Source organism: Macaca nemestrina, chromosome 14 (genome assembly GCF_043159975.1).
Source record: "Macaca nemestrina isolate mMacNem1 chromosome 14, mMacNem.hap1, whole genome shotgun sequence".
NCBI lineage: Eukaryota > Metazoa > Chordata > Mammalia > Primates > Cercopithecidae > Macaca > Macaca nemestrina.
The window spans coordinates 83,571,761-83,591,926 of record NC_092138.1 but is presented as its reverse complement, the minus strand read 5'-3'; the positions used below and the strand labels follow the sequence as shown (position 1 = coordinate 83,591,926).

Here is a 20,166-nt window from a genome sequence, read left to right as displayed (position 1 = left end):
CTGATTTGCATTAGAGTCATTTCCTTTGTAGGGAAGGGAAACCACACAAAAAACATAGGCTAGTAATGTCATTCAGGTTGACAGCAGAGCCTGGGGTGGAGAGAAATTCCTTAACAAAAGAGGAGACATGGCCTGGCGTCAGTGACTTCATGTGTAAAACAGAGCATATAGTGTTAACACGAGTGACTTTTGATAACTCTTCAGACTAAAAGATCCTTAAGGGCAAAGGAATTTGCATCCCTGGTACCTACTGGTGGGCCTGATACTCAATAAATGCTTAATGATTGACAAAGGGATGGATGGATGGATGATAGATTGGATGGATGATGGGTGGGTGGGTGGGTGGATGGATGGATGGATGGATGGATGGATGGATAGATGAATGGGTGGATGGATGGATGGATGGATGTGTGATAGGCTGGTGGATGGCTGACTGGATGGATGGATGATGTGTGGGTGGTGGACAGATGGATGGATGATGGGTGAGTTGGTGGGTAGATGGATGGATGATGGGTGGGTGGATGGATGGATGGGTGGATGATGGGTGGGTTAATGGATAGATCTGGATGATTGGTGGGTGGATGGGTGGATGGATGGCTGATGGGTGGGTGGATGGGTAGATGGATACTGGGTGGGTGGATGGATGGATGAATAATGGGTTGGTGGATGACTAGACAGATGGATGATGGGTGGGTGGGTGGGTGGGTGGATGGATGGATGGGTAGAAGGGTGAATGGGTAGATGGATGGATGATGTGTGGGTGGATGGATGGATGGGTGGATGATGGATGGGTAGATGGATGGATGATGGGTGGGGGGAGGATGGATGGATAATGGGTGGGTGGGTGGGAGGATGGATGGATGGGTAGATGGGTGAATGGGTAGATGGATGGATGGATGGATGAATGATGGGTGGGTGGATGGATGGATGGGTAGAAGGGCGAATGGGTAGATGGATAGATGGATGAATGATGGGTGGGTGGATGGATGATGGGTAGATAGATGGATGGATGAATAATGAATTGGTGGATGGATAGACAGATGGATGACGGGTGGGTGGGTGGATGGATGGATGGGTAGAAAGGTGAATGGGTAGATGGATGGATGGATGAATGACGGGTGGGTGGATGGATGGATGGGTGGATGATGGGTGGGTTAATGGATAGATGGACGATGGGTAGATGATGGGTGGGTGGATAGATGGATGGATGATGGGTGGGTGGATGGATAGACAGATGGATGAGGGGTGGGTGGGTGGATGGATGGATGGGTAGAAGGGTGAATTGGTAGATGGATAGATGAATGACGGGTAGGTGGATGGATAGATGGATGGGTAGATAGATGGATGGATGGTGGGCGGGTGGATGGATGGATAGATGTGTGGGTAGATGGATGAATGACGGGCAGGTGAATGGGTGGATGGACAGATGATGAATGAATAAATGAACAAACGAACCACTGAGTTTGAAAATATCTTAGATAGAAATATAGGCTCACAATATTTGCTGGGAAACATTCAACAACCAAACACCTTCTTAAAATGCACCTCTTCTACTCAATTACCTCGGAAATGAAGCACTTTGAAAACAGATAGACTCTGAAGTCACACAACCCTAAGTACCTGGCTCTATGTGACCTTGTGCAAGTGATTTAGCTACGCTAAGTCAAAGTTTCTATAAAACTGGGCAATGTTAGGGTGCCGCCTCTGAGGGAAAAGGCCAATGAAACAATATTCTAAGAACATCCATGGATGGCAGTCATTATTTTGGTGAATTTACTATGGACAGGGCCTGACTCTCCGTCTAACCGTAATATACTTCATTTCATCAGTACAAGGGGAGGGAAGCCATTTCCCAGATACAGACCCAGAAAGGCAGATAGATAAACTAGAATGCTAATTTATTCGTTTATCAGGGGAAATTATTTGGAGAATCAAAGTAACTAGCACATTTTCTCTCTGTTTGCAGCTATAATTGGGAAGTAAAACCACAATTAGAAAGTTGCTCAAGGTCAGGCAAAGAGACTTGGGCAACATCTTGCATGTAGTGATGGGACAGTCATTGGGAAACACTTGAAAGAAAGTCCTTGGTGGTCACTGACAAGATTTGTCTCTGTCTTCTTGAGTGAGTTTGTACTTCTTTACTTTTTTTTACTATATATTTGTGCTTTAGGGGGTATCTTATTTTCCTTGCTCCCAATTTTTTAAGGAAAGGCTTACCACAGCCCCTGAAATATTAACAATAAAGAGAGACAGGGTCTTTCTCTGTTGCCCAGACTGGAGTGAAGTGGTGCGATCACAGCTCATTGGAGCCTCAAACTCCCAGGCTCAAGTTTTCCTTCCACTCCAGCCTCCCAAATACCTGGGACTACAGGTATGTATCACTATGCCCAGCTAATTTTTTAGTTTTTTCTGTAGAGGCAGGGTCTCACTGCGTTGCCCAGGCTGCCTAAGCTGGTCTCAAAACTGCTGGCTTCAGGCGATCCTCCTGCCTTGGCCTTCCCCATCAGTGTAGTCTGCACATCAGCTGAAGGGTCTCTCTGCCCCTCAAGATCTGAGTCAGATGGCTTAACTCCCCAATCTCGTAGCCTGTGAAAGTCCAAAGCCTATTCCAGATTTCAGTGAATCCTTGGGAGATTTGCGTTCTCATGGCTTCCTTTTCCTCCCTTGTGGTCTCTGCTCAGCATTATGTCAATCTGGAGATGAATCATAGCTTCTTTAGCAGTTTCTACCAAAATAAAAAGCCAAAAAAAAGTCACTTGCACAAAACATTTATGAATAAACTTTTCTAAAGAACTCAGGAAGGCCAGATGCAGTGATTTACACCTGTAATGCCAGCACTTTGGGAGGCTGAGGTGGGAGGATTGCTTGAAGCCAAGGGTTTGAGACCAATCTGAGAAACCTGGGCAACATAGTGAGATGCTGTTTTTACCAGAAAAAAATTAAAATTAAAATTAACTGGGTGCAGTGGTGCATGCCTGTAGCCCCAGTTACTTGGGAGGCTGGAGCAGGAGGATTGGCTGAGCCCGGGAATATGAGTTTCTAGTGAGCTTTGATCACAACACTGCACTCCAGCCTGAGCAACAGAAGCAAGACCCTGTCTCAAAAAAGAAAAAGAAAAAGAAATTAAGAACTGAGAAGTAAAAGGAGGTCACAGGAAGGATTCACATGGACATGATACAGCAAGATGTTTAAAATCCACACTAGACATTCCTATTCTTCAAAAATTCCTTCAGACCACCCTGACACCAAGAGTTCTTGTCCTGACTCTTCTCACCAGTACCCACTGATCTTACTTCCTCCCTGAACTTCTTTCCCCTCTCCTCTCCCTCCTCGGTTCTCTCTCTCACCCTTCCCTCTCCTTGACTCATGCCGAAACGTTCCGCCCCCTCTCTGGAACCTCCTCCACAGCTGGAATCCTCAGACCTGAGGATTTCACTCTCTAACACTGACCAAAGGTGTTTTTCAAAGACTGTTCCTTTCTAAGATGAATTTGGGGGCCATGAATTTTGTTAAGTAGCCAAGAGTATTCCTTGCCTGAGTGTAGTGCCTGGGATATAGGTTCAACAGGTAATCTATCCACACTTGTTCCTCTCTCTTTATGCAATACATTGTTGATCAACAATAATCACAACATGATTGTGTTGTTTCTACTCCTCTCCACATTCCTATGTGGGTTAAGAGGACATCCTCAAAGAAAATTATCTGGCAACTGTATTTTCCCCATAGCTGTAGGCTTGCAAAGACTGTCTGATGCCAAATACTAGTTTCCTGATTTACTGGCCTTGTGATCTTGTGCAAATTGCTTAACCTCTCTGTTTTCAGTTCCTCGGTCTGTAAAAATGGGGTGGTAGATCAGCTCACAGACTTCTTGGGAGGATTAAATTCACTTATGTAAAATGCTTAGTACATAATAAGGGCTCAATAAATATCAGCTGCTACTTTTTTTTTTAGTTTCTTTCTTCTGGAATAGTGTGATTTTATCAATCTAAACATCAGAGATTTAGTCTTTGCACTTTAATGAAGCCAACCTTGTGCTGGAGACTAGATTCTATCTTGGAGTGGCAAGGTCAGGGCTCCACTTGCTGGTAGCCTGGGCTGCAGAGGATAATCAGCTGTTAGCTCGCCTGGGCTGCAGAGGATAATCAGGTGTTAGCTCACCTGGGGCCTGCATTCAGAGATGGAGCGAGAAGTGGGGACATGATGAGAATATAATCCAACCCACAGTAGCCTAAACTGGGAGAGACACTAACTACCCTGTGTCTAGTTCATTTCCAGGCCAGAGAACTCAGAAGCCTGGGGAGTCCTAGGGCTGGCTGGCAGAGGATAATCTCACCCAGCTCCCACTAGATCTGTCCTAGATCTGATGTGAATCTCTCAGAGACCCTTCCAATGTCCCTGGTTTCCCAAGACGATGGGAAGAACTGAAATACCACAGATCCTCCCAGAGATGACAAGGGCTGGTCCCTACAGTCTAGAGCCCTAGAATGGACAGACTCCTTGATCAAGTGGCCAGAGTGGTCCATCTGGCTCAGGTTGTTCTCATGGCCATATTTGATTGCTGCATACCACCTGGCCCCATAACCCACTCATCCTCTGGAGTCTCCACCTCTCATAAGATCAAGGTGTTAGGACTGTTTGCTGTAGCCTCTGGAAAAATTAAGAATGGAGTGGGAGAGCCAGGCTTGGGTTGGGTGAACTCAGTATCTCCTAAGGTGGCCCTAGGTGAGGGGGAGGAAGAAGGAAATGGGCTGCTGGGCCGGATCCACGGGGCACATATTGAAGGGCAAGACTAGGTGTGTCTTTCTATTTGCAGAAGTCAGAGTTGTTCCGGCCTAGACACGAGGAGGCTGGGCCATGCTGGAGGTTGAGGGTAGCAGGGAAGGAGATTATAGCCCACCTAAACACTACCAAAAGAGCATATAGCTACGCTAAATCATTTGGAATCCAGTCCCTCCTCCCTACATGAGTATATTATCCATGTGGCATTTTAAGCTCTCCCTGCAGACCTGCGTCTCCCTTTCATGTCTTTGGGTTCCTGATTATCCACGCTGCTGTAGCTATGCTGGGTTGTGGGTAGAGGAGCAGGAAGCCTGTGTGCTTTGAGTCTCCATCCCTGGGGTTGACCATGGAACAGGTCATGCTCCGTGGTACATTTTGGCCCCTGCACCATCCATCACCCTGGTTCTCTTTGCAGAAGTATGTACAGAAACAGGAAGCGAGGCCACCTGGGAAGTGGAAGTCTCAGCCCAGCCCAGGGGAGTGAGCCCACAGACAGAAGAGTGACTACTAAGAAGCAGAAAGGGACCTGGGCACTCTTCGGCTAAAGAGGACCCTGGTGACTCTGCCCCTTCCAGGGGGCTCAAGCCCCTGCCCAAGAGTCCAGTTTTATCATCTAGGGGGACATCTAGGGCTGGCAGGATCTTGCCATCTCTCCCTTGGCCCTGCGGTTTGAGGCAGGAGCCTTCCGGACATGGCCCATGCACCAGGCCCACCAATGCAGGTGTACCAAGCAGGGCTCTTCTCTAAGAGGCCTTTGGCTTGGAGAAGAGCCGGGGCCTAGCGGCTCCCAAGTTTTTACTCCTCTCAAAGTGCTACCCAGCTGCCTATAGCACATGGGTCCCTGTTGCATTAAATCTATAAATAAAACTTCACACCCCGGTACTTATCCTAGGCAGAGTCCTAGGCGTCGCACTCCTCACAGAAACCCGCCTTCCTGGGATGGGAGAATTTGGAAACGCTCCCTGAGCCAGTCCGGGGGAGCTTCCTTCCAGCTGGGTCTCCGCCCCTGCCCTGGTGGTGCGGGGTCCCCAGCGATCCGCGGGAGGTCCGGGCACGCCTGGTTGTGGGGAAATTCGGCCCCGTCAGGCGGCCGCGCTCACAGGAGCAGCGTGACCCGGCGGCCCTGGGGGTGCTGGCACCAGGAGCCGACACTCGCCGTGCGCTCCCCCGCGCCTGGCTTCCCTGGACTGTCGCCAGCCCTACTCCTCCTGAGGTGGCGAGGGCGGGGCGGAACGCGGCGGCCTCTTCTGGCCTGAGGAGGCGTCACTTGGGAGGTCACTCGGCTGCTGGGCTGGCTGCTGTCACAAGCGGGGCGTGCCCTGGCTCCGCTCGCCACTCTCCGGCGCGCACCCCGGCTCACTGCACACACTCGCGCTCCCGGACTGAACCCTGAGCCGCCGCCGTAGCAGCCGAATTTGGGAGTATCTCCTTGTCACTGCAACCAGAAAGCCCCTCGATCCCCCATCAGAGAGGTCACATGAGCCCCGAGGTCACCTGCCCGTTGAGGGGCCACCTGCCTCGCTTCCACCCGAGGACCTGGGTTGAGCCCGTGGTGGCCTCGTCCCAGATGGCTGCCTCCCTGTACGACGCGGGGCTACTCCTCGTGGTGAAGGCGTCCTACGGAACCGGAGGCTCCTCCAACCACAGCGCCAGCCCGTCGCCCCGGGGGGCTCTAGAGGACCAACAGCAGAGAGCCATCTCCAATTTCTACATCATCTACAACCTCGTGGCGGGCCTGTCGCCCCTGCTGTTCGCCTACGGGCTGGGATGGCTCAGCGACCGCTACCACCGCAAGATCTCCATCTGCATGTCGCTGCTGGGCTTCCTGCTCTCCCGCCTCGGGCTGCTGCTCAAGGTGTTGCTGGACTGGCCAGTGGAGGTGCTGTACGGGGCGGCGGCGCTGAACGGGCTGTTCGGCGGCTTCTCCGCCTTCTGGTCCGGGGTCATGGCGCTGGGATCGCTGGGCTCCTCCGAGGGCCGCCGCTCCTTGCGCCTCATCCTTATTGACCTGATCCTGGGCTTGGCGGGGTTCTGCGGCAGCATGGCTTCCGGGCATCTCTTCAAGCAGATGGCTGGGCACTCTGGGCAGGGCCTGATACTGACGGCCTGCAGCGTGAGCTGTGCCTCGTTTGCTCTGCTCTACAGCCTTTTGGTGCTAAAGGTCCCTGAGTCGGTGGCCAAACCCAGCCAGGAGCTCCCCCCCGCGGATACCGTGTCTGGCACAGTAGGCACATACCGCACCCTGGATCCTGATCAGTTGGACAAACAGTGTGCAGTGGGTCACCCTCCATCTCCTGGAAAAGCAAAACCCCATAAAACCACCATTGCCCTGCTCTTTGTGGGTGCTATCATATATGACCTGGCGGTGGTGGGCACAGTGGACGTGATCCCTCTTTTTGTGCTGAGGGAGCCTCTCAGTTGGAACCAAGTGCAGGTGGGCTATGGTATGGCTTCAGGGTACACCATCTTCATCACCAGCTTCCTGGGTGTCCTGGTCTTCTCCCGCTGCTTCCGGGACACCACCATGATCATGATTGGGATGGTGTCCTTTGGGTCAGGAGCCCTCCTTTTGGCTTTTGTGAAAGAGACATACATGTTCTATATTGGTGAGTCTATCATTCTTGGGGAGGCAGGACATTGCTGACCCTCTGCATAATGCGGCTGACACCAGGGATGCCATGGTCTGGGTGGCCTAGCTCAGCACCAGGGATTGAACCTGCTACCCAGGAGGCACAAGGGACACAAGATTATATGCCCCTGAGTTTATCTGTAATATATTGTTAATTATCTATATTGAGAATGAAATGTTACCAGAGTGGTGTTCATGGTTCTGGGCAGTCAAGGAGGTGTGGTCAGTGGTACCTGGAGTCAGTAGGGGAGGATTCAGGATGGCAGTCAACAGAGGAGATGGAGTTGGGTTTCTTCCTCCACCCCCCCTTTCCATTTTAAAGGGATGGAATTTCAAAGGTGGAGCACAGAGGTCTGTAATCCCAGCAATTTGGGCTGGAGGTGGGAGGATCACTTGAGGCCAGGAGTTCAAGACCAGCCTAGCCATTATGGCAAAACCCTATCTCTACCAAAAATATAAAAATTAGCCAGGTGTGGTGGTGTACACCTGTAATCCTAGCTACTCAGGAGGCTGAGGCACAAGAATCACTTGAACCCAAGATGCAGAGGTTGTAGTGAGCCGAGATTGTGCCACTGCACGCTAGCCTGGGTGATAGAGCAAGACTCTGTCTCAAAAACAACACAAACAAAAAAAGGTGGATGGGTGGAATTTCAAGTAATTCTACTGAAAAGATGCATTAATTAAAATCATTTGGAGTCAAGCAAGGGCTTTTTAAAAATGCGTAAAATTTCTCGATAAATGCCTTCCACAACCAGTGTAATAAATTCCCCAAGGAAGCAGCATTAAGTTTCCATCTGAGGACACAGGTAGACAACTATAAGCAGAAAGCTCAAGATGAATGCTCCAATAGAACTTTCTAGAATGATGGAAATAGTTGCTATCCATTCTGTCCAATAAAGAAGCCACTGGCTCCATGTAGTTATTGAGCAGTTGAAATGTAGCTAGTGCAACTAAAGAACAGATTTTTAAATTTTATGTTATTTTATTTAATTTAAATAGTTATATGGGGCTAGTGGCTATCATATCAGAAAAACAACTTCAGACAGTTATCTGAGGCTGGCTCTTGACCCAGGCAGGTCACACATCTTAGAAACACCTAACAAAATGGTAAGCTAACCTCTGGTCAGTTCTCAATTAAACAGCATAGGACAGAGTATCCCCTTCCCCTTTTGCCCACCACCTCTCTCTCTCTGTTTCTCTTTGTGTTTTTGTTTCGTTTTGTTTTGTTTTTGAGATGGAGTTTCACTCTTGTTGCCCAGGTTGGAGTACGATGGTGCAATCTCGGCTCAATGCAACTTCCACCTCCTGGGTTCAAGCGATTCCCCTGCCTCAGCCTCCTGAGTAGCTGGGATTACAGGCATGCACCACCATGCCTGGCTAATTTTGTATTTTTGGTAGAGACAGGGTTTCACCATATTGTTCGGGCTGGTCTCAAACTCCTGACCTCAGATAGTCCACCCGCCTCGGCCTCCCAGAGTGCTAGGATTACAGGCGTGAGCCACTGCGCCTGGCCGTCTGTCTGTATCTGTCTCTTTCTCACATTCTCTCTCTCTCTCTCACACACGCACACACACACACACACACACATTGCATCTGGATAATCAATAGAGCTTGAGAGCTATGCAGTGGGTGCGTTCATGGGACACATTGCTGAAGGCAATTTGCCAAAGCTCCTGGGACCATCTCTCAGAGATGTTCACTAATGTCAAGGACAGACACTTCTCTCCTGGAGAAACAAGGAAAGGGGCCTTGTGTCCCTTTGGTGGCACCAGTTCCACTTCCCTAGTGATCACTTAATTCCACCAGTAAAGATACATTTCACCATCTGTCACCATGTCGACTGTGCTCGGCCACCTTGTAGACTGATATGCGGCACACACAGCAGCATCAGAGCTCAGAGGGTCACAGACTGGTCAAGGGAAGGTGCTAGTGTGCCAGCAGAGAAATGACTTCTTCCAGGTCAAGCCACATTCGGATTGTGGGGAGATGGGGGTTCTAAGAGAGGCTTTTGCTAATTTCCTCCTTGGCCCAGGCTGGGCTACAGCAAGGAGTGTTCCTGTGTGATCTCTTTCAGCTCGAGCCGTCATGCTGTTTGGTCTCATCCCCGTCACAACCATCCGATCAGCTATGTCCAAACTCATAAAGGGCTCCTCTTATGGTGAGTAGTGAAAGGAATCTCTCTGGAATCTTCTGCCCGGGCTGTTTCAGAGCTGCGAAGCATGAGGCACAGACCTGTAGAAGGCACTTGAGGCAGTTCCAGAAGCATCTTTGAAGACACTGGAAACACTGGTTTCCATCCAGGGCACAGAGAGTGGAGACGGGGGTATGGGAGTGACTTAGAAAGTCAGTCACTGAAAAGCCACAAAGAAGGATTCTATCATCCACAGGCCTTGGGAAGATTCAACTAGATAGAGGCAGGATTCCTAGCGAATTGAGCCACACACAGACTGAGAAGGGGCCAGGTGCAGTGGCTCAATGCCTGTAATCCCAGTGCTTTGGGAGGTCGAGGTGAGAGGATCGCTAGAGGCTGGGAGGTCAAGACCAGCCTGGGCAACATAGTGAGACCCCATCTCTACAAAAAAGATTTTAAAATTAGCCGGGCATGGTGGCAAATGCCTGTAGTCCCAGCTACTCGGGAGGTTGAGGCAGGAGGATTGCCTGAGCCCAGGAGTTCAAGGCTGAAGTGAGCCAGGATTGTGGCACTGCACGCCAGCCTGGGCAACAGAGTGAGACTGTCTCTAAAAAGAGAGAGAGAGAGAGTAAGAAGGAAGGGTCCCCTAAGAGCTCTCCAGAGACTCAGCTAATGGAGAGTGAGGCAGGCACAGCAAAGCATTCCTGAGTAACCTCTGTCCCTTCCACAGGAAAGGTGTTTGTCATACTGCAGCTGTCCTTGGCTCTGACTGGCGTGGTGACATCGACCTTGTACAACAAGATCTATCAGCTCACCATGGACATGTTTGTGGGCTCCTGCTTTGCTCTCTCCTCCTTTCTCTCCTTCCTGGCCATCATCCCAATTAGGTAGGATGGGAGCAGCGTCTGCTGCTTGGGCTGGGACCCTGATGCTTAGGTCAAGGAATCTTGGACCTTCTCCAGCCCACCATCACCGCATTATTTATTTTCAGCATTTATGCAGTGGGTCCTGAGTAGGCTCTCGCACAAAGAAAAAGTCCTCCTGTTTCCCACACTAAAAATCTGGCCATTTGGGAATTCCTCAAAATCACAAGTAAGAAACAGGGTCATTAGGCACTGGCTCACTCTTTGGCAGTTTTGTAATGACTACTTATACGAGTCCCATATACTTCCTTATAATTAGAGGCTGTGATTGGAAACCTTCATGAACCATCAGACCTCTTTTGTTCAGCTGCCTTTAGGTGAAAGTCATCAGACCTCACTTCAGAGCACAGTTTCTTCCCCATGCCCTCACAGGGCTCTGTGCTCAGTGCCACTGAAATCTCCCGGCCACTGGACTGGACTGTGTGAGCTCCAGACAGGGCCTTCCCTTGACTTCCCTGGGGGAATTGTCTCATTTGTAATATCAGAGCACTCAAGTGTTGGAGATAAGAGGCAGGAGGACGTCTGGTCCTATGGAGACCACTAGCCTAGGTCATCAACAAAATGGAAAGACAGCTTGGAATAGTTCTGTCTTCAACCAGCCCTGTCCCACAGAAATACAGAAGCAGCCACAAATGCAAGCCATATGTGTGATTTTCAGTTTCCTAGTAGCCACATTTTAAAAAGAGAAAAGTGACAGGTGAAATTAATGTTAATATTAATAACATATTTGACATGCAAAATATCATCTCCACATCTAATCCATTTACAAAATGTGTCAGTGAGATATTTCACTTCTTTTTTACACGAACTCTTTGAAATCTAGTATGTATTTTATGCTTATGGTACATCTCGATTTGGACAAGTCACATTTCAGTATTCAGTAACCACATGTGGGTTGAGGTTCCCATATGGGACAGCACTGTTCTCTTTAGACTGTTAGGCCCTTTTACCACTTCCTTTGAAGTGAGGTTCTCTCATGCTCCTACCACTGCTGCTACATGAGAAAGGAATACTGTGGGGAGATTTATATATACGTATATATATTCCTGTGGAGATATATATATATATCCACAGAATAAATGTATCCACAGTAAGGCACAAGGATTTGATATAGATGTGCATTTTCAAGGGACCTGCCTAGTAGCACATGAGGACTCTACACATCAGTAATGGTGGTATAATAGGCAGCAGAGTAGAAAATAAAGGAAGGCAGGTTCAAGGGGACAGTGATAAAGCCCTTTTGGAATTCTCACATCACATCATATTGCAAATCTCAGCCTGAATGGAAAGTTGAGCTTCCTAGGACAGGAGCCATCAATCATTAGGGCTCTTTGCATTATTTCATAATTAAGAAAAATAAGATAGGAAGACCAAATAGCTGAGAGAATTTATGGATCAGTGGGCATGACCAGGTCTCATTCCTAAGGTGCAAACTGAGCCAGCTCTGTCTTCGAACTGTCCAACCCTAAGGACTTTTCATGTATTCCTGTTTTCGTATGAGTCCTGGCTGAATGGGTTGGATTTTAGCTAGAGCTACCATGCAGTGCAACTTCTCAGGAGTCCCAGCCTGTGGCCAAACGAGTAAATGATGAGTAGTTTTTGCCCGCTTGAAAATGATCCAGTCCAATTTTATGGGCAGTTGGTTAATGTAGTCTCTTTAACCTAAACAAAACCCAAAAATCAACAAAAGGAAATGAGTGTTACTAGTTCATGTGTGTCATAAAGACATCAAGAGACAAATGGAAGTAATGGGAAAATACAAGTAAGATTGAGTGCTTATGCACATAAGGCACTTATGCACACTGCTTCCCTCTGTTGTAGACATTTAGCAATAGAGAGACACGTGCAAACAAAGCCAGATTTTAATTGACTGCTATCAGGATCCCACCCACCAGAGATTCTGACTCAATTAATCTGCGGTGCAGCCTGGGCATAGGAAATTTTAAAAGCTCTCCGGGTGATTCAAATGTACAACCAAGACTGAGAATCTCTGGTGTAAAGGGAGTGGTTCCATTACTTTCCCTTCCGCAAAGTCACTAAAGAAATGAGATCCTGAAAAAGTTTCATAGCTAGGAGAGGCCAAGCCTGTACCATCAATCTTCAAGGACAGCAACAGGAAAGACCAGTAAAGCTTTCGAACCACAGGAAGAAAAGCTGCATTCCAATGACATAAAAACCCAGGCAGGCATGCCAGAGCAGAGGAGGACTCAGAGAGCAGAGGCTGGACTGGATCACAATCAGCATCCTCTTCCTCGATGCCAGGAGAGATCCCAGCCTGTCTGCAATCCCAGGGGGCTGTGGCTGCACCCCTTCCTGGTGCCAAAGTGAGCCGATTTCATGCCACCGTAAGAAGTTGCCCTCTCCTGTTTGCTCTTTAGATGTAATAGGGAGATGCTGAGGCAACAACTGTGAGGTTCTGCTTATTTACAAACCTCTCCCCTCATGCCCTCCAATATACATGAACTTAACTAATGCCTCATTCTTCATAGAGAAAACAGAAGCCAGCCTGGGCACAATGGCTCACGCCTGTAATCCCAGCACTTTGGGAGGCCGAGGCGGGTGGATCACAAGGTTGGGAGTTCGATACAAGCCTGGCCAACATAGTGAAACCCCATCTCTACTGAAAATACAAAAATTAACTGGGCATGACAGCGTGCGCCTATAGTCCCAGCTACTGGGGAGGCTGAGGTGGGAGAATCGCATCGCTTGAACGCAGGAGGCAGAGGTTGCAGTGAGCTGAGATCACACCACTGCACTCCAGCCTGGGTAACGGTGCTAGACTCTGTCTCAAAAAAAAAAGCCAAATGATCACAACAGAATATCCTGATCTTCTCCAATCCACAGTCATATGTTCATTTGCATCCATCTTCTTTTTTTAAGTTTGCTTTTTTAACAGCAAACTGTTAAATAGCCCTAAGTGCCAGGCACTACTTTATTTCATATTTTTAAACTAATCTTCCCAAGCAATCCTTTGTGGTAATTACTATTATTATCCCTATTTTGCAGGTGAGCAAACAGGCTCCAAGGTATTAAATAACTTGCCAAAGGGTACAGAGCTAGGAAGTGGCAGAGACAGGATTTGAAGGAAGCCAGACCGTCTCTCCCATCCACTGCATGCATTGCACCTGGTAATTGGGTGCGGCCTCTCCGACCTCCTGAGAAAGCTCACTCCACTGCTTCACTCTCTCCTGAATTCTTCTACCAGAGCTGACATATGCTCTTCCCCCCGCTCTCCTTCTCTTCATAGTCAGGTTCGTTCTCCCAAGGCGGGTCTGCACATATGCTGTCTCACTCCCCAACTCCCATTCACTTCCTACTCACTCCAATCTGACTCAGTTGATTCCCCGTGCTCAACTCTACCAGAGCTACTCTCACTAAAGCTACTAATGACTTTTTAGTTGCATCCATCGACCTGCTGCCACCTTCATCTTACATGATTTCTCGGCGGCCCCTAATGCTGTTGATCACTCTTTCCTCGGGAGATATTTGTCACATGGCTTTCAAAACACCTCATTCTTTTTTTTTTTTTTTTTTTTAATTTATTTATTATTATACTTTAAGTTGTAGGGTACATGTGCATAACGTGCAGGTTTGTTACATATGTATACTTGTGCCATGTTGCTGTGCTGCACCCATCAACTCGTCATTTACATCAGGTATAACTCCCAATGCAATCCCTCCCCCCTCCCCCCTCCCCATGATAGGCCCCGGTGTGTGATGTTCCCCTTCCTGAGTCCGAGTGATCTCATTGTTCAGTTCCCACCTATGAGTGAGAACATGCGGTGTTTGGTTTTCTGTTCTTGTGATAGTTTGCTAAGAATGATGGATTCCAGCTGCATCCAAGTCCCTACAAAGGACTCAAACTCATCCTTTTTTATGGCTGCATAGTATTCCATGGTGTATAGGTGCCACATTTTCTTAATCCAATCTGTCACTGATGGACATTTGGGTTGATTCCAAGTCTTTGCTATTGTGAATAGTGCTGCAATAAACATACGTGTGCATGTGTCTTTATAGCAGCATAATTTATAATCCTTTGGGTATATACCCAGTAATGGGATGGCTGGGTCATATGGTACATCTAGTTCTAGATCCTTGAGGAATTGCCATACTGTTTTCCATAATGGTTGAACTAGTTTACAATCCCACCAACAGTGTAAAAGTGTTCCTATTTCTCCACATCCTCTCCAGCACCTGTTGTTTCCTGACTTTTTAATGATTGCCATTCTAACTGGTGTGAGATGGTATCTCATTGTGGTTTTGATTTGCATTTCTCTGATGGCCAGTGATGATGAGCATTTTTTCATGTGTCTGTTGGCTGTATGAATGTCTTCTTTTGAGAAACGTCTGTTCATATCCTTTGCCCACTTTTTGATGGGGTTGTTTGTTTTTTTCTTGTAAATTTGTTTGAGTTCTTTGTAGGTTCTGGATATTAGCCCTTTGTCAGATGAGTAGATTGCAAAAATTTTCTCCCATTCTGTAGGTTGCCTGTTCACTCTGATGGTAGTTTCTTTTGCTGTGCAGAAGCTCATAAAATACCTAGGAATCCAACTTACAAGGGATGTAAAGGACCTCTTCAAGGAGAACTACAAACCACTGCTCAGTGAAATAAAAGAGGACACAAACAAATGGAAGAACATACCATGCTCATGGATAGGAAGAATCAATATCGTGAAAATGGCCATACTGCCCAAGGTAATTTATAGATTCAATGCCATCCCCATCAAGCTACCAATGAGTTTCTTCACAGAATTGGAAAAAACTGCTTTAAAGTTCATATGGAACCAAAAAAGAGCCCGCATCTCCAAGACAATCCTAAGTCAAAAGAACAAAGCTGGAGGCATCACGCTACCTGACTTCAAACTATACTACAAGGCTACAGTAACCAAAACAGCATGGTACTGGTACCAAAACAGAGATATAGACCAATGGAACAGAACAGAGTCCTCAGAAATAATACCACACATCTACAGCCATCTGATCTTTGACAAACCTGAGAGAAACAAGAAATGGGGAAAGGATTCCCTATTTAATAAATGGTGCTGGGAAAATTGGCTAGCCATAAGTAGAAAGCTGAAACTGGATCCTTTCCTTACTCCTTATACGAAAATTAATTCAAGATGGATTAGAGACTTAAATGTTAGACCTAATACCATAAAAATCCTAGAGGAAAACCTAGGTAGTACCATTCAGGACATAGGCATGGGCAAAGACTTCATGTCTAAAACACCAAAAGCAACGGCAGCAAAAGCCAAAATTGACAAATGGGATCTCAAAACACCTCATTCTTGTTTTTCTCCCATTTATCTGATAGCTTCTTCTGTACAAACCTCCCATGTAGGAATTGTTTGGGGTTCTGTTCTGGGCTGTCTTCTCACTTTACATTTTCTAAGCAACCTAAAGTACTTCCAAAGGTTCACATTACCATTTAAACTTCCAAAATAGGGTTCTTGATACCCTCCTAAACCTGCTCACGTTCCCGTCTTTCCAATCTCATGATCTCATTCATTGGCTGCACCACCCACCGAGGGTAGAAACCTGAGGGTCACCAGCATCCACCCTGGCCTTCATCTCCCCCCACCTCCAATCAATCAGGCCTAATGCATTGATTCTACCTCCAAAATATGTCTCAAACTTACGCTTTTCTTTTTATCTCTACTGCTACCCCCTAATCCAGAGCACCTGGATGACTGAGTTAGCCTCTGAACCATCTCCATACATCCACTCTTGTTCTCCACTCCCATCCTCTCTCCAGCAGGTGGCCAGAGCAAGGTCCTTAAAGTGTGAATCAGGTCATGTCATCACCTGCTCAAAGCCCTGTACTTGGCTTTCATTGCTCTTAGGATAAAACCCAAATGTTTGGCTGGGTGCAGTGGCTCAAACCTATAATCCCAGCACTTTGGGAGGCTGAGGTGGGGGGATTGCTTGAGCTCAGAAGCTTGAGACCAGCCTGGGCAACATAGTGAGACCCCGACTCTACAAAAAATTAGTAAATTAGCTGGGCATGGTGGTGCATGCCTGTAGTCCCAACTAGTTGGGAGGCTGATACGGGAGGATTGCTTGAGCCCAGGAGGTTGAGGCTGCAATAAGCAAAGATCATGCCACTGTGCTCCAGCCTGGGTGACAGAGCAAGACTCTGTCTCAAAAAAGAAACAAAAACAAAAACAAAACATGAACATCTTACTGTGGGCAATAAAGCCCCGCATAAGCTGGCCTGGCCACCCTTTCTCGCCTCCTATTCCTGCAATTGACCACCCTCCCCAACCCTCAGCCACAGTCGCCTCTTCTCCCACTCTTCTCCCTTCTCCATCCACACCTCTTTCCCACCCAACTAGTTGTGGTCTTAACTGAAACACCATTTTCTCAAAGAGAATTTTCCTAACCCCTCTCAATCTAAATTAGATCCTTCTGTGACATGCTTGCAGAGCTTCCTATATTCTCTTTTGTAGAATGCAATGATGATGAGTTCATGGTTAGCTGTTTAATATGCTTGCCCACTAGACTGAAGTCTCCCTGAGGGCAGAGACCATGGCTATTTGGCTCTCCCTGTATCTTCTGTGTCCAGCACAGATCCTAGCATATAAGAAGCAGTCAAAAAGCATTTGTTTAATGAATGCATGCCCTGTCAGAGGGTGTGGCATCTCTCACAGCGCTGACTTACACTGACTAATAAGTCAGCACTGCTGACTGCCCACGCCCCAGAGCTGCCTGGGGCTACCCATGAAGTCAGTGCTGGCCATCGCCTTGTGGCTGTGCTGTAGTGGTCCACAGCAGGGGTCAAGGGTCATGTGGCCCTGTGCTGGCTGCTTCCAAGTCTTCACTCTCCACTTGCCAGTCCTGTAATACAATGAGTCTTAAGTATGATCAGTGCCCCTCCCAGTAGTGCACTGGCACTCATAGAAGGCGGGAAATCTGAGTGTTAGGAAGTGTCTACAAAGTTTCCCTTAAAAGGCTTGGATCTAAGCGTGCAACCCATTTTAGCAACTCCAGGTGTTGTTCATCCATCGAGAAGCGCTGTGCTGTAGCTTAGAACCTGAAGATCCTGGAGCTCAAGCAGATGAGAAAGCCCAGGGTGCCAGGGGTTGAAGGACATGCCTAAGTCACACCGATCCAGGACTTCAGTTCAGACCTCCTAACTGCTGCGTGTCCATTTATTAAGATGATTTTAAACAATGTAATGGATAAACGAGCTATGGAAAGACAGCCGATGAGGCAGCTCATTCTGCTTGCAATTAGCAAAGGCTTAGTCTTGATCTTGAGATATAGAAGGGAGTTCATCCTCAGGCAGAAGTGAGATGGAAAGGGATTCCAGGAAAAAAAAAATGTGGATGCAAAGGGCTCGCAATGTTATGGGAAATGGAGAAGTTCAGTGCTTGCAAGACTGAAATGAACCTGGAGTAAGAGAAGTTCCTTCAGACAATCTCTCTCCACTCAGTGCACCATTCTGATGCCATAAATGGATAAAAAATTTCAGTCTACCAGTGACAAAGACATGGTCTAATGGATGGGGGGAAAAAAAGGCACACCTTTGTTACAGGACCACCAAGTTCAATTGCCCATTGCACAGTAACAGACTCTGAAACAGCAGGAGTTGCAGCAGAAAAAAAATGTTTAACGATATACAGCACCCAAACAAGGAGATGGGAGGAAACCCTAAACCCACCTCCCAGGGAGGTTTGGGGATGGGCTTCCAAGGGGTCTGGATGGGTGATGGGCTAGTGTAGGGATCGCTGACTGGTCAAGAAGTGAGGGGTGAAATCATGGGACAGGGAGATGAAGAAACGGCATTCCTGTGCTGAGTTGGTTCCTTGGTGAGGGTCTTCAGGACCAGCCATTCTGCTGGAATTCAGGATCTGAAAAACCTTAAGCAATTCTTAAGTAAAGTAAAAAGGTCCAGTATCAGAGATTCTTTCTTTTTTTTTTTTGAGACAGAGTCTCAGTCTGTCACCCAGGCTGGAGTGCAAATGGCGTGATCTTGGCTCACTGCAAACTCCACCTCCCAGGTTCAAGTGATTCTCCTGCCTCAGCATCCTGAGTAGCTGGGATTACAGGCACCTGCCACCATGCCCAGCTAATTTTTGTATTTTTAGTAGAGTTGGGGTTTCACGAGGTTGGCCAGGCTGGTCTCAAACTCCTGACTTCAGGTGAGCTACCTGCCTCAACCTCCCAAACTGCCTGGGATTACAGGTGTGAGCCACCATGCCTGGCCCCCAGAGATTCTATCTAAAGGAACAATGGGGAAGCAAGTGGTAAACATGCTCCTTTTAGCTAACAGCTGCAGGGAAGTGGGTCACAGTGTACCAGCACACCTTGGTCAATGCCTACCTATGATTTTGCCTAAAGCCTGGCTTGTAATTCTCATTAACCCTGTGAGGGCAGTTTCACGTTTACGCCATTCCAGCTGTTCTCTTGTAACTCTCTATGGTCAACTCTTACAGCATCGTGGCCTATAAACAAGTCCCATGGTCACCATATGGAGACATCACAGAGAAATGAAGATGCTTACCTGCAGGAGCTGAAAACACCAGCCATGGCCAGACCCCCAGAAGACAAAAGAAGGGACCGGGGAACTGGTGACCAAAGCAACCCACTGCTTAAGAAACCCACGTTCCAGGCAGAGTTGGCCTCAGTATGACCTGCTTTGGCTCAGGGATCCCTGGTGGATGGGGAAAAGCATTTTCCTGGTGATGGAAAAACGTTCTTAGCTTTAAGATACTCCTGTTAGGCAGAGATTGGGTTCTGTGACAGCAGAACATGAACTTAAGGGTTATAGGCAGGCTGCATACAGCAGTCCCAGGCCCTGTGAGGGCTTTCAGACTCCAGCTACAGCGAGCCTGCCCCTTTTCTTCAAGGGATTGTCTTGAGGGCTCCAAGGTATAGCTAACTAGTCACTAGGATGCTGTGCTGAAAGTCCCATGGGAGAACTCAAAGCGTGCATTATCATAGCCTGAGAGGAATGCGGAAGGAATGTTTTGTAAGAACTATCAACAGTTTTGCACGAACAATGTCTTTTAAATTAAAATAAAACCTTGAAAAAAGCCAGCTTTCTTTCCTGAGTCTTCCTTGGCTACAAACACTCAGGAGGGGGATGGAGCTCAGACCCTTGTCTTCTGGGTAGTTTTGTTATTACTGTTGCTTTTAAGAAGCAAATGTCACAAGGCTTTCTTCAATGGGATATTCAATTGAGTACTTCCAGTCAACAGTGCTTCCCAAAGTGGGTGGTGTGAAGAAAGAGGAGATACATTAAGAGCTGTTTTATTTGAAGTACTCATTTTTATAACCTCATTTACTTGGATTTATAAAAGCAGACTCACCTAATAAAATCAACATTCATTGTATGAGTGTGTGAATCATTCTTTCCCAGGTCAGATTCTGTCTATGACTACAGACTTGACGTTCTTATACAGGGTAAGACACAAGGCTAGAGAATACATTCAAATCTCAGGGTATTTGGGCTCACAGAGTTTGTACCTCTAATCCTCTTGCAGGGAATGAACAAAACTCTGTGACACATCTAATAAGGTCCAGGCCCCATGCTAGGTGCTAAGATACAGAAAGAATAGCATGTGACTGTCTGCTCTAGCAGAGTACTGTCTAACAGGCGAAGCAGACAGAACATCAGACAGGGATGTCTCCTTCCACTGGGAAGGAGCTAGTGCCCTTGCACTGAGTCAGGCAACATGAGCAGAGCAGATGGGAGGGGA

The 20,166-nt window shown here is 47.5% G+C and overlaps 1 protein-coding gene across 1 annotated transcript; it reads left to right on the top strand.

The window, feature by feature from the left end:
• Window positions 1–6,011: 6,011 nt before the first annotated feature.
• LOC105481087 (solute carrier family 46 member 2) lies at window positions 6,012–19,836 on the top strand. The gene is made up of 4 exons (XM_011740383.2): window positions 6,012–7,385; window positions 9,483–9,566; window positions 10,270–10,426; window positions 18,901–19,836. The coding sequence occupies exons 1-4, from the start codon at window positions 6,257–6,259 to the stop codon at window positions 18,956–18,958; spliced, it is 1,428 nt and encodes a 475-aa protein (XP_011738685.1). The 5' UTR covers window positions 6,012–6,256; the 3' UTR covers window positions 18,959–19,836.
• The last annotated feature ends 330 nt before the right edge of the window (window positions 19,837–20,166 follow it).